Genomic DNA, 13481 nt, shown 5'->3' with positions numbered 1-13481 from the left:
GTGTTGTGCTTATTTAGACCTTACACCCTATTATCTAGGTTTACATCATTTTACAGAAGAGACTAAGACTCAGTGAAGTCAGTTGCTTCAGTCACAGAACTAGTAAATGGTGAGCCAGAATTATGCCATACTGCCTCTACACAGGCATTATGAATCTCTAATCCCATTTATTACATTTTATGTTTAAATGCAGACAACCATCATCGGCAAGGACCCCTGCCTTCATGTTCATAACAGGCCTCACACGTAGCGACATCTAGGCAAAATAAGTCCTTGAAAAGCCAGTGCCATCTTCGATCAACCCACTCCAGCACCAGGCACTGCGGCACAGAGATGGTTTATCTTTGTGGTTTGCGATTTTTGTCCAGTGTAAAAGATAACCCATGGATTGTAGTTTAATTGCTCTGTGGAACATAAACCAGTTTTCTATCTGTGGAGAGCCCTCAACATCGTCCCCAAATTCGAAGATTTGCTAGGAAGACTCATAAGACTGCATACAGTTCTGCTCATTGCCATGATTTATTACAGTGACAAGATACAAAACAGAATCAGCAAAGGAAAAAAGACACATGGGGTGAAGTCAGGGGAAGCTAAGTGCAAGCTTCCAAGAATCCTCTGCCAGTGGAGTCACAGAGGATGAGCTTAATTCTCCCAGCAACCAGTGGTAACCGCACTTGTGAAACGTTGTCAACCAGAAAAGCTTGTTAGAGACTGAGTGCCAGGGGTTTTCACTGGGAGCTAGTCATAAAGGGCAGTCTCTGCCTGGCACATACCAAACTTCCAGACTCCCAGAAGGAAAGCAGGTGTTCAGCAGAAACTACATTGTTCTACAGTTTAGCTATAGTAAGGAACTCTGATCTGTTCTGGGAACGGTGGAAGCCCCCTGAACTCCAAGTTCCCAGAAGCCAAGCAAGGGCCAACCTTGCAAATCAGGTCTCTAAGGATAAGTAATCAGGTCTGCTTCATTAACACTTTTTTCTGCACAGCAATTTTATCTCAACATTCTTCTTCAATGCCAATAAATACTCAGTTTCTTGAATTGTACTTGGAACCAGCTTTACTATCTGCTGGGCTCCTCATTAATGAGCTGAGTAAGTCTCTGACACATGCTCATTTCATATACATGTATATATGAGTCACGTCAACTTAATAAAAGGTTTGACAGATAATGACCTAATCAAGCTAAATAAAGTCCAGCCGAAATTAATGGTTAAAAAACATTAACTTAGCAATGTCCAAATTCACTCTGTACCTCGTGTTAGTTATTTAGGGGAAAAACAACCTTCATCCTTGCATTTCACACTTTCCTACTGACTTTAGCAAGCCGCCTGATTTAGGTGGCAATCACCTGCCTAGTTGTACTTAGGGCAGTATTAATGAAATAATCAATGTCACTGCAAGTAAGCAATAATATATAAAGATCAATTTCCTCTTTAGTTTTACCAATCAGTATTAAAATGCTACATCATTTCAGATGAAATTCCCTATTTAAATATACGACACATAAGCCAAAATTTAGAAATAGCTCCTTTTGTCACTGTAGTTTTTGAGTCTTTAAAAGCCTTAATTTTGGTCGGGCGCGGCGGCTCACGCCTGTAATCCCAGCACTGTGGGAGGCCGAGGAGGGTGGACCATGAGGTCAAGAGATCGAGACCATCCTGGTCAACATGGTGAAACCCCGTCTCTACTAAAGATACAGAAAATTAGCTGGGCACGGTGGCGCGTGCCTGTAATCCCAGCTACTCGGGAGGCTGAGGCAGGAGAATTGCCTGGACCCAGGAGGCGGAGGTTGCGGTGAGCCGAGATTGTGCCATTGCACTCCAGCCTTGGTAACAAGAGCGAAACTCCGTCTCAAAAAAAAAAAAAAAAAAAAGCCTTAATTTCAAGTTTAAATATAATGTGCAGCTTATATAACCTATATATATAATACTTTATGTATTATAAAGTAACATCCTTATTGTGAACTTTATTATGCTTCTGAAATTTTTCCAATCATTTCAAATTTACTTCAATAAAAATTTCCCTATATTTTGTGAATTGCATTTTAAAATCAGAATGTTACAAATTTCCATCTATAATAAAAACAAAATATTCATGCTTTATTAATAATCCTAATTAGAAAAGGATGCAATTAAGAGCTGACATAGCTAACAGAAACATAAGAAAGGTAAACTTTTCTTGAATAAAAAAATAGGAAATACTTTAATGAAAAAAAAAATCAAGGACAAAAGGAAGGAGAAATTTTTCTACACAGTACCTGGTCCTTCTTCACAATTTGCATTACTTGTGCAAATACATCATTAAATAAATACTCATCTGCTATTTACAAAAGAGAGGTAAGAGAAAAACCTAACGCATCAGGATCTTTCATTGGCTATCCCTCTTCCAAGCTTCTGGATACATGACGTACCAACTCAACATGTGATACTAGTTAACTATACTTGAAAGCTTATCAATTAAATCATCAATAGTGTAAACAAGAAGCTGAATGTCTGCTTTCTCCTTCATTCGGTGGTCACTATGTTTTCGGAGGATGACATCCACGTCTGTGCTGAGCACTCGGTCGGCCACCTGCATCGATGTATGCCAGGGTACAACATCATCCTTCATGCCGTGGAGCAATCTCACAGGGCAGCTCACGGGAATCGGGCTGTGTAACAGGCAGTGGTGCTCAGCCTCTTTAATGAAACTGTACTGAATATGATAAACTCCTTCTTCATGGTATTTTGACGGCATGCTCCACACACCTTTCGTTTCGACTTCCTTTTTTACCTATTGAAAAAAGAAAAATAAAAGTATTTGTGACTTTATGCAACACTAACACATGCGATAGCTTTAAGTAATCTAACGAAGGCAGTTCTTGAATGAGAAGACAGAAATAACAAAAGCATAATAATCATTTTCAATAATTAATTACTATATGCAAGGTACTATGATGGGTATTATATACATATTATTCATAAAATTCTGATAATTCTGTTATTATCCCATTTTTATAAAGAGGACATTAAGGTTTAGATGAAGGAAATATTGTGCTGGCTACTAACTGCTATGACTGAGACTCAAACTTGAATTTAAATTTATCTAACTTTATCATACACTATGTTAAATCAGGTGTTGCTTCAACCCAACTGAAAAGAAAAATGAAGTGGGAGAAAAGTATTACAATTTCTTGTAATCAGTCCAGGTATCATTCATATTTATATAAAATCAAATCATACACATAGTTATGTAATTTTAGGCTGAATATAAACAAATAGTTTTCCTTCCAAAGTCCTAAAAAAGAAAAGTAATCTGATTTTTGTTTTGGATGACAAAGAAGACTTCCACATACTTCCTGAAAATCAAACAATAATATGTGTACATTTTTTCCCATAAAATGAAACATGCATGTCCTTGACTTTCTGAGAACTTATTTTTTATATTATAATTTATCTTAATTTTTCTAATTAAAAAATTAGAATTTTGTATGAGTAACATACAGAAATTATAGAAAACATAATAATAATTTTTAAAAAAGAAATAAACCACCCGTAATTCTATCTTATGGATAGAAAAACCATTAATATTCTAGCTTATTTCTTTCCAGTATTTGTCTATATGTGTTTTGGTTTTTATATAAGTATAATGCAAAATACATACATATTACATACTCATATACAGCTTTCTATGCTGCTTTATTTAATACATATATTTCTGGGTTTAAAAAATTCTATGAAACGGTTTTAAATGCCGCACTTAATTAGCTTGACCATCCCATACTGTTGGATACTTTCATCTACACTTCTGAGCATAAAAGTTTATTTATATATAATATATTCTTAGACACTCAGAGCTTAAAACTAAAAAAAAAAAAAAAAAAGCTATGAATAGTTTTAAGACTTTTGCAATTATATGATATGAAGGGCATTTCTAGAAAAATGGAATGGACATCTTATTAAAAATTTTTTAAAAATAAGGAAAGAAAAGCTATATGTAACATATTTGAAAAATTTAAAGTTTCACAAATATACTATGATTTTTCCATGTTTAAAACTGTTTATTGCAAATGTAAAAAGGAAAACAAATACTTAAAATATATAATATAATCTACATGTACTTTATAGTCTTTTAATGTATTTTTTTGATTCCAGAAAGATTTGATAATTCAGTTAAAAAAAACCATACTTCTAAATATGTCTTCAAATGATTTAAAATTAAGGAAATTCTATAAAATTATAAAATGCATAAATCTATATTAATATCATGGCGTTTTCTGTATTAAAACAACATATGAACCGAATATTTAAAGTAAAGATGACATTCAGTTATCCTCAAGTTACTCAGGATTGTTCCTGAAATTTGTCAATATTTCAGTAGCTAAACTTAGTTCCACTGGCTATTAGCTGAAGTGGAGGCTTTGCTAATTAATGGGACACTCAATTAATAATAGTTTCATTTTAAGCATCCCTAGCCCCCAACTAGCTCTGTTACCAGCCACTGAATTGAATGAAAATGGTCTATTTGAAGAACAAAGTTAACTTTATAAAATGTTTTATGTCTCAAATTCTCAAGAAGAAAAAGTGTGGAAACAGCAAAAACATTACCCAAAGAAAATGTACAATATATTAGGCTCTACACTAAGGAAACTTATCAAAGCAATACGGTTCAGAAGCTTACATTCCAAACAGCTGTGCATCATGTCTGAGGCCCTCTAGTGTCCAAAGAAGGAAATAATGATTAGAGTCAGTTAAAGAGGAAGGTAACTGAGAAGGGCGGGGCTTAATATTCGCTGGCTCATGAGAGATGGCAAGAATCTCCGCATCTGCTCTGTTGACATTGGTTAGGGCTAGCTGTTTATGTGGAGAAGAGACAGTGGGCTTAGTGTTCCTGCTCTTTCTTTATACATGATTTTAAGTTAACCAAGGGCTCAACATGCTTCTGTTAACAACTGCTTACCTGATCAAGTATTAGCAAAACTATACCGATTTGCAGATTATAAATCTTCTCAGTCACTTAGAAGTATCTACTCTATCCTCACTCTGAATGATGTGAACACAGACACACACACACACACACACACACAGACACACACACAGACACACACACACAGAAATGTACATGGCTGAGCACAGTGGCTCATGTCTGTTTTCTCAGCACTTTAGGGGGCCACGGCAGGAGAATCCCTCGAGCCTATGAGTTCAAGATCAGCCTGAACAACACAGCGAGACCCCGTTTCTGAAAAAAAAAAAAAAACCACAAAAATTAGCCAGGCATAGTGGTGTGCACCTGTGGCCCCTGCTACTCAGGAGGCTGAGGTGGGAGGATCTCTTGACTCTGGGAGTTCAAGGCTGTAGTAAGTGACGATTGCACCACTGCACTCCGGCCTTAGCAATAGAGAGATACCCTGTCTTAAACCCCCCCAAAATAAAAACAAAACCAAAACAAATGTAGTGAGGTTTTGTCATTTACCAATAATGAAAAAATACAATCAACTCCTTTTCAATCTGCCATGTCCTTGAGATAATTTCCTACCCCAGGAACTGCTGAATTATTGAGTTAAGAGGATGGAGCAAGGAGTCCACGTTTAGATCCACAAAATGGCAATGGTGGGAAACATGAAGACACTGAGCAACTATGTATGAGAAACCACCAAGAAAGTGAATACAATTCAGAAACAGGAGATAAGTTCAAGGAAGACCAGCTTTATAATTTTAGCCCTGATAGGAAATAATATGAGAAATCTGAATACACACACAATGCTGTTTCTTAAGGAGCTGAGAAGAACATGAACTAGGAAAGAACTCAAATACATGGCACAGGTATTAATGCAGAACTTGAGGTAAATCAATGACATTCTACTATTCAACACTAAATAGGTTTTTCTTTCTTTCTTTCTTTTTTTTTTCTGAACTTCCTTCACCTCTTCCTCCATTTTCTAAAGCATTGTTCTCAAACTTTATAGGAGATTTATTAAAACATAGACTGCTGGGCCGTATCCCTAGTTTTTGATTCAGGGTAAAACCCAAGAATTCGGGTTTCTAACAAGTTCTCAGGTGCTACTGCTGCTGGCCTAGAAATCATATTTTTTAAACTACTGCTCTGTTTTAATATCTGTGTCTCTGTGACTCTGACTGACAATATCTGTCTGGAGAGTTCTGTTGAGAGGATCTGAGGCTGCTTTTAGGCTAAAACAGAGAGCCAGCTCTTCATATTCATGGTTTCTGCATCCATGTACTCAACTAATTTTGGATCAAAAATATCCAGAAAAGAAGATTACATCTGTATTGAACATGTACAGACTTTTTTTCTTGTCCCTATTCCCTAAACAATATAGTATAACAATTTACATAGCACTTATGTTGTACTAGGTATTTTAAGTAATCTAGAGATGATTGAGATTATACAAGATTTTGTGCAAATACTACACCATTGCTTTAATGAGAGACTTGGCCATCTATGGATTCTGGTATCATGGGAGGTCTTGGGAGCAATCCCCTTCAGATACTAAGCGATGACTAGTTTCAGTTGATGAGCCCAATCTAACAGTCGTAAGAACGGGCACCACTTCCCAGATGCCACAAAGTAAGAGGAACAAAAGGAGTTCACGACGTATGATCCAAATAAATAAATGTAATTAATAAAGAAAATGTTGCTAAAAAAATAAACTTCAAAGTGAGATTTTGTTAATGTCTCGAATATTTGACAGAATGATTTGAAGCGACTGTGAAGAAAGGAAATCTTAAAGAAAACAATGCCAAATAATTAGAGGCAGAAAAGAGGCAGCTAAGACAAACGACGGGCCAGCAGAGTAAGTCAAAGGACTCACTATGCTCCTGTCCCTCCTTCCTTCAAAGACAGAGGGAGCAGCATAGGAGGTAAACAAATTGAGGTGGCCAAGTGACTTCTGACTTACCTCAACAGGAAGCTGATTAAACCGTGTCACTAAGCCATCTGCAGCTGCAGCTACACCAATAAGGGCCATGACCTTTTCTGGCCGTGCAATTGCAGCATGAAGCATAAGCCACCCCCCGAGGCTAGATCCAACAAGAATCTAAAAATAAAAAATAAAGTATTAGGTCTTTAGGATAGTATAGGGTATACATATAAAATAAAATATGTACAATAAAAAGTAAAATAATATATACTATTGGAAAGTAAAAATAATAGAATCATTTTAAATCAAATATCAAAACTGATTAAACATTCAAATTAAATTTAAGACAGAATTTCCCTCTTTTTGCCCAGGCTGGAGTGCAATGGCACAATCTCAGCTCACTGCAACCTCTGCCTCCTGGGTTCAAGCAATTCTTCTGCCTCAGCCTCTTGAGTATCTGCGATTATAGGCGCACACCACCACACCTGGCTAAATTCTGTATTTTTAGTAGAGATGGGGTTTCACATGTTGGTCAGGATGGTCTTGAACTCCTGACCTCCAGTAATCCACTTGCCTCAGCCTCCCAAAGTGCTGGGATTCCAGGCATGAACCACCACGCCCAACCAAATATTTTCATATCTAAAGAAAGACCTTAAATATGAGGTTATAGTCAGTAACTATCATCATACTTAACAAAAAGTCACCTGTGGCCCTTCAGCTAAGTCATCAATTATAGAAAGAACATCTTTTCTCCATTTCCCCACTGTGCTTTCCTCAAGGTTACCATCTGAACTTCCAACTCCTGAGTAATCAAACCTGGAAAAGAAGAAAAAAAATTATATTTGCTTCTTTAATTTTTAAGAAAGACAGCACCTTCCTCATTACTATAATGCTTATAGTAAAACATCACAGTCGGTATGTATTTTAGCAAATTCTATTGGCTTATTAACTTTCAAATATCTCCTATGTCCAATCGCTTTTCTCACCTTCTCCACTGCTACCAGCCTGCTCCAAGTCACACTGCCTCTCCACTGAACTAATCCAACAGTCTCCTAAAGTCTCCTGTTCGCATTTTCACACTCACAGTCTTCTATGTAGTAGAGTGAACCCTTCCAAACAAAACCATGTCTTGCACACCCTCCAAAGGCTAGCTATGATCTTTAAATCTGGAGTCCTTATCATACTTTGGTGCCTGATCACCTCTCTGATCCCATTTCTCATTGTCCCCCCCCCACCACTGCCAACTGAAGCCTCACTTTCCTTCTTGAAGTTTGTTTCATCACCTTTTCCTTCCACATGGCACACTCTCCTCCAGATATCCATGCAGATTGTTCCCTCACTTCACTCAGGCCTTCGGCTCAAATATTTCATCCTCAGCACAGCCTCCCATGACCACTCAACTATGAAAGCTGTGCTTCTTTCATCTCTGATTCTTCACTCTGCTTCCTTTTCCTCATAGCACTTATTATTGCTTGGGATACGTTTGATTATGTATGGTCTGTCTCCCACATTCGAATGAAAGCGCCGCATGGGCACAAGCTTAGTTTCAATGTATTCCTAGTGTCTACATCAGTTCCTTGCAATGGCAGGTGCTTGGTGTATATTTACTGTATTAACGGATGGGAAGGAGACCAGAATAAAATTCATCATCACCAACCCATCCATTTCTCCTTCCAACTTCCTGGTTATCTAGGCTCAAAGTCTTCCTGGTCTATGAATTTTACCTCTCCTTAAGGGTATCAAATCAATAAAAAATCACAGTGATATAAAGTATCACACCACACCCACAGGTTACCTAAACCCTAGTCAAACTGAACTACTCCTAATTCCCAATGACCCCTTTCGTAACTTAGAGCCTTGGCATGCGGTTCTGCTGCCAAGAATGGCTTCCTCCCCAACCCAAATTCGTAGTCATCCTTTGAGGAACCTTACTTGACATTTATGCCCCATTTAGTACCAGTTTCTTTGTATGTACTCAACACTTTTCATATTGTATTAAAGTCAAGTCTGTTTTTAGACATTCATCTCCCTCTGACTAGAATGTCAGTTCATTGAGGGCAGACTTGTTCCATTCAAGTTTGTTTTCCCAGGCTCCAGAATACTGCCTGCCCTACACCATCACCATTCATTCTCCTTTCTTCTTATGTTCGTCCCTTTCTTTGCACTTTGGTTAAGTCCGGAATCTTGGGGCAGGTGTTTGTCATCTTAGACCTAGACTATCGCAGTAACCTTCTATCTCGTGTCTCTATGACCCTGTCTTTAAACAGAATCACTATATACATGTCAGGTTTTTTCTTTAACATTATATTGATGGAGCATGACCTTCAGTGCTCCCTGCAACATACAACATAGTGCTAGAGAACCTATTTCCAATCTTCAGAATAAGAACAGATTTTCAAAGGGTTTTGAGCATGAAAATAAAATCCAGTTAATTTGGTAAAAGAAATGATTAAATCCATATAATTGACCAAATTTCTGCTAATATACAGGTAGTCCAGAAGTTTTATATATAGTTGTATTTTCTAGAATTACTGAATGAACGTTAGTGAGTCACTCTTCTAAAAATTTAGATGGATAGAGTTTTAGGCTGTTAGTGCTAGAAAATAACTCAGAAGTTATCTCTAGACCAAGCTCCTTCTTTTGATGACAAACTTAGGTCCAATGTTTATTAACTTACTTGTCTTGTAATAGAAATTGCTGGAATTTATTGTAGAACCCATGCTTCTTGAATTCCAGGCTAATCTTTTTATGAAATCATACCATCTCTTCTGGAAAGTAGATACTGAATATATGACTGTTATAGGTAGACCTTATAAAAATATAAAGTTATTTACTAAAATAACTGTATGAAAAATTAGGAATTATAAAATCAAGCTTTAGTGAAATACCACCTATCCCTATTTATGCTTATACAAAATCAAATTACAGGAGAGGGAAGAGAAAATTCAGCAGAAATTTGTGTTATATAATTCTTTTAAACACATGGATTACTTTTAGATAAACAGTGATCAAATAAGTCCTTAAGTCCCCCGTGGAAAATGATAATATAAGAGACTGTATGAAAGCAACTAGTGTACCTGTTTGTCGTGAGCTTAGTTACCACTACTTCTCTTAAGACGTCCCTTCGTGCCAGGGTTGTCAGCGTGGCACAAAGGCCTTTAGAAAAAGGTCTATTAAAGGTTGTTTTAAAAATTACTCTAAATCACAAGATGCAAGTTTACAGGCCATTAAAATAATGTATAAAAATGCTGGCATCTACTTCAACTGGTTAGAACAGAAGTGATTCTCCACGGTTGTGCTAACGGTAGCAATTATTTTCTCAGTAATGTGTTGTTCCTACCTTATGTAGGCGTGACCTAGAGATTTGCAAAACTCCTCAATCGCCAATGCTTTTGTACCATTCATATTAGAAATATAGCCAGGGATGAAGATAATTCCTGGACTTTTGCCTTTTAGCCTCTTATAAGCCAGTTTTGGAAGATCTGGTCGATTAAGGAAAGAGAGTGACGTCTTTTGTCTGCAAGCTAAACAAAGTACACAAAACGTAAACTATGGTTTGCAAATTCGGTCGTTGAAAAACCATATATATTTTCAATCCTAACTTTCTTATCTTAATGAATTGATGTAAAATGCTATTTCCATTTAATAGGAAAAACAAAAAGTCAAAGTACTAAAGTAATAAGTCTATGCATGAGATTTCTAGTTTTAAAATCGCGCCACATCAGTACCTTCTTTGAGCAAGATCCAACCTTGATTCTTCCAAAATACACAATGAGGTAGCAATTTCAAGGCAACAAAAGACAGAGACTAATCAGAAAACATCCTGTCACTACTTTATCATCTATCCTAAACAGCAGCAATCAACATTCAGATTTATCCGCAATAGTTTCAGCCCTCTCTTGTGAGATTTTTGGCCTCATTTTAAAATTTATTTTTTGTTTGATTAGTTTCACATCCCCTATTTTCTTTTCTTTTCTTTTCTTTTTTTTTTTTTGAGCAGAGTCTCACCTTGTCACTCAGGCTGGAGTGTGATGCAATCCTACCTTATGGCAGCCTGGACCGCCTCGACTTCCCGGCTCAAGCCATCTTCCTGCCTCAGCCTCCCCAGTAGCTGCACTACATGCATGTACCAGCGCACCTGGCTAATTTTTATATTTTTTTGTAGAGACAAGGTCTCTCTATGTTGCCCAGGATGATCTCAAACTTCTGGGCTCAAGTGATCCTCCCACCTTGGCCTCTTAGTGCTGAAATTACAGGTGTGAGTCACTATGCCTAGCCTTGCATCCCCGACTTTCTTGGGGATCAGGGAAGATACAGGTTTGGTCCGCCCTTGGAAAATTGTTTCAAAGGAAGAGGTGCTGTGCCCTTTTTATTACTGACTCCCATCCACCCACCTCAACCGAGAAATCATGAGCCATAGTAAGAACTCATAATTTCATAACAGCTGAGGTGGGATCAATGAGCAGTTTCTTTAAAAATAACATATTAATAGTACATTTTTGGAAAGAGATTTCTTATAGGCCTATGCAATCACTTTGCATTTTATTTGTTGGTTTGGTTTTCTGTAAATGGAACACACAGACTTTAGTGTAATTTAAGTATAACAGTACAACTGATGAACTTTATGAGTATTCCATTTCATCATTTTTCAAATTTCCCCCATTATAAAATCCATACTTGCTCTTAAGAAACAAGAAGATTTTTTTTTTTAAAGGGTCGTTTATAATCCCACCTCTTTTTTCCAAAGACACTAGGTTTGTATACTACCTTAGGGTCTTTGGACTAACAAATTTTCTTTTTTTATATTAAATGAAGCCGTTGTCCACTTGAAAACTTCTGTCTTGAGAAGAGACTCTATGTGTGCTGCTAAAGTTTTCCCCATTTTGTAATTAAGAAGCTGATTTTTAAAAAACTTAACTGAAGGCCTTAAAGCTAACCTTTTTACATGTAAGCTTGTTTCAAAGTATAGAGAAAAACGCCAAACTTAACTTTCGGTAAGGGCGAGTTATGTTGACCCACTGATTGTGTCAGCAAAATTGTTCATTTCCCATCATCTCACCTGAGCACGAAAAAAAATCCTTACTATTCTTTTCCAGAAATCACCTCCCAAAACAGTAATTTCCCCAAGATAATTATAATTTATTTAATGTACGTTCTAAGTAGGCAGATTCATATAATTATATCCATAAATCATCTTTGAGCATAAGCATTAGTTCACAGCCTGGTGCATGGGTGCTCAATGAATGTTTGCTAAATAGATGAAATAATATTATACTCTGGTTAATGAACTGACATACTATGCTTTGCAGGAGTATGTGCATGTGTAACATGCCCTGTGGTTGTGTACAATTAAATGCAAGTTAAACTGATTATACAAGTTTAAACATTGTAACTCCACACAAAACATCTCTGCCATGACATTAATTACCACTCCAAGCACCATGCATCTGACAGCTGCGTGGCAACGGCGTGAACAACACACAAAGCCAAAAAACAAAAGCGTGTAATTTAAGTACTATATATACATATACGAGGCTCTCTGATTTTTGGCCCAAATTCTAGTATCCTCTGTGCAGTAATGTTTACGGTTCTGTCACCGAGTGGGTGCAGCAAGAAGGCTGCACTAGAAACTGAAGTTACGGGGCGTCTACACTTTTTACAAAGGACACGCCTCACATCGTTAGGTTCCTCGACTCAAAGGAGAGTCTAAGCATTCGAGGAGTCGCCATCTACAGACTCCTCGAAGTAACTAAGAATCAAGTGCATTAAACGCTCATTTTAATTTTTCCTAGTGTTGGCGTTTAATGCAGGGGAGGCAGGCAGGGAGCAGGAGTTCTTTCTTTCTTTATTTATTTTTTGAGACGGGAGTTTCGCTCTTGTTACCCAGGCTGGAGTGCAATGGCGCGATCTCGGCTCACCGCAACCTCCGCCTCCTGGGTTCAGGCAATTCTCCTGCCTCAGCCTCCCGAGTAGCTGGGATTACAGGCATGCGCCACCGTGCCCAGCTAATTTTTGTATTTTTAGTAGAGACGGGGTTTCACCATGTTGACCAGGATGGTCTCGATCTCTTGACCTCGTGATCCACCCGCCTCGGCCTCCCAAAGTGCTGGGACTACAGGCGTGAGCCACCGCGCCCGGCCAGGAGTTCTTTAAACTGCACGGCGTCCAATGCCAGCGAGGGCCCGGGATGCCCAGAACGCCGCAGGGCGCGGGAGCGCTCCCCCCACAGCCTGCGCTGGAACTGTACACCGCGCCTAGAACTGGGGTGCCGAGAAACGGGGAAGAGCGTTTTTGAACCGGGCGCCAAAGACGCACTGCACAGATACAGGAACTGACGGAACCCGGGGCGTTCGGAGGTACGTATCCTCCTCCCGCCTTTCGGACACTGACCTGGGAGCCACCGTGGCGCCCGCCGAGGCATCGGTGCAAGCAGCGTGTTGAGGCCACGGTGGGGACCGAAGGCGACAGCTGCCCAGCCCCAGCTCCGACAGGGTACCCAGGCTGCCACAGCGGCCGTGCGCGCAACCGCCATCTTCCCAGCTGTCCCGGCGAGCCGCAGTGTCCCACAGAAGCGACCCCTACGCACCGGAACTGAGACTGCGCATGTGCCGAAGGCTGGAAGGCG

The 13481-nt window shown here is 38.6% G+C and overlaps 1 protein-coding gene across 3 annotated transcripts; it reads right to left on the bottom strand.

The window, feature by feature from the left end:
• Positions 1-500: 500 nt before the first annotated feature.
• On the bottom strand, positions 501-13403 carry ABHD10 (abhydrolase domain containing 10, depalmitoylase). Of its 3 annotated transcripts, none has more exons than XM_078352331.1 (5): positions 13247-13403; positions 10585-10612; positions 7561-7672; positions 6896-7033; positions 501-2772 (listed from the first exon to the last, which is right to left on the bottom strand). In XM_078352331.1, exons 1-5 carry the CDS (start codon positions 13386-13388, stop codon positions 2428-2430), a joined length of 765 nt encoding a protein of 254 aa, XP_078208457.1. In that variant the 5' UTR covers positions 13389-13403; the 3' UTR covers positions 501-2427. The 3 variants fall into 3 exon arrangements, with proteins under 3 accessions (XP_078208457.1, XP_035130339.3, XP_078208458.1); XM_035274448.3 differs by lacking the exon at positions 10585-10612 and adding an exon at positions 10197-10380; XM_078352332.1 differs by lacking the exon at positions 10585-10612.
• Between the last annotated feature and the right edge of the window lie 78 nt (positions 13404-13481).

Source organism: Callithrix jacchus, chromosome 15, assembly GCF_049354715.1.
Source record: "Callithrix jacchus isolate 240 chromosome 15, calJac240_pri, whole genome shotgun sequence".
In the NCBI taxonomy this organism is placed as follows: domain Eukaryota; kingdom Metazoa; phylum Chordata; class Mammalia; order Primates; family Cebidae; genus Callithrix; species Callithrix jacchus.
This window is presented reverse-complemented; position numbering and strand designations above follow the sequence as displayed.

Bases quoted from the DNA above. Each gene is read 5' to 3' on its own strand.
- ABHD10 (XM_035274448.3), bottom strand. From the start codon at position 13,388: ATGGCGGTTGCGCGCACGGCCGCTGTGGCAGCCTGGGTACCCTGTCGG. The intron at 10,381-13,246 runs GTCAGTGTCCGA...TACTTTGTTTAG, and splicing joins GGCGCCACGGTGGCTCCCAG to CTTGCAGACAAAAGACGTCA. The intron at 7,673-10,196 runs GTAGGAACAACA...CTTCTTTTCCAG, and splicing joins CTAGGTCACGCCTACATAAG to GTTTGATTACTCAGGAGTTG.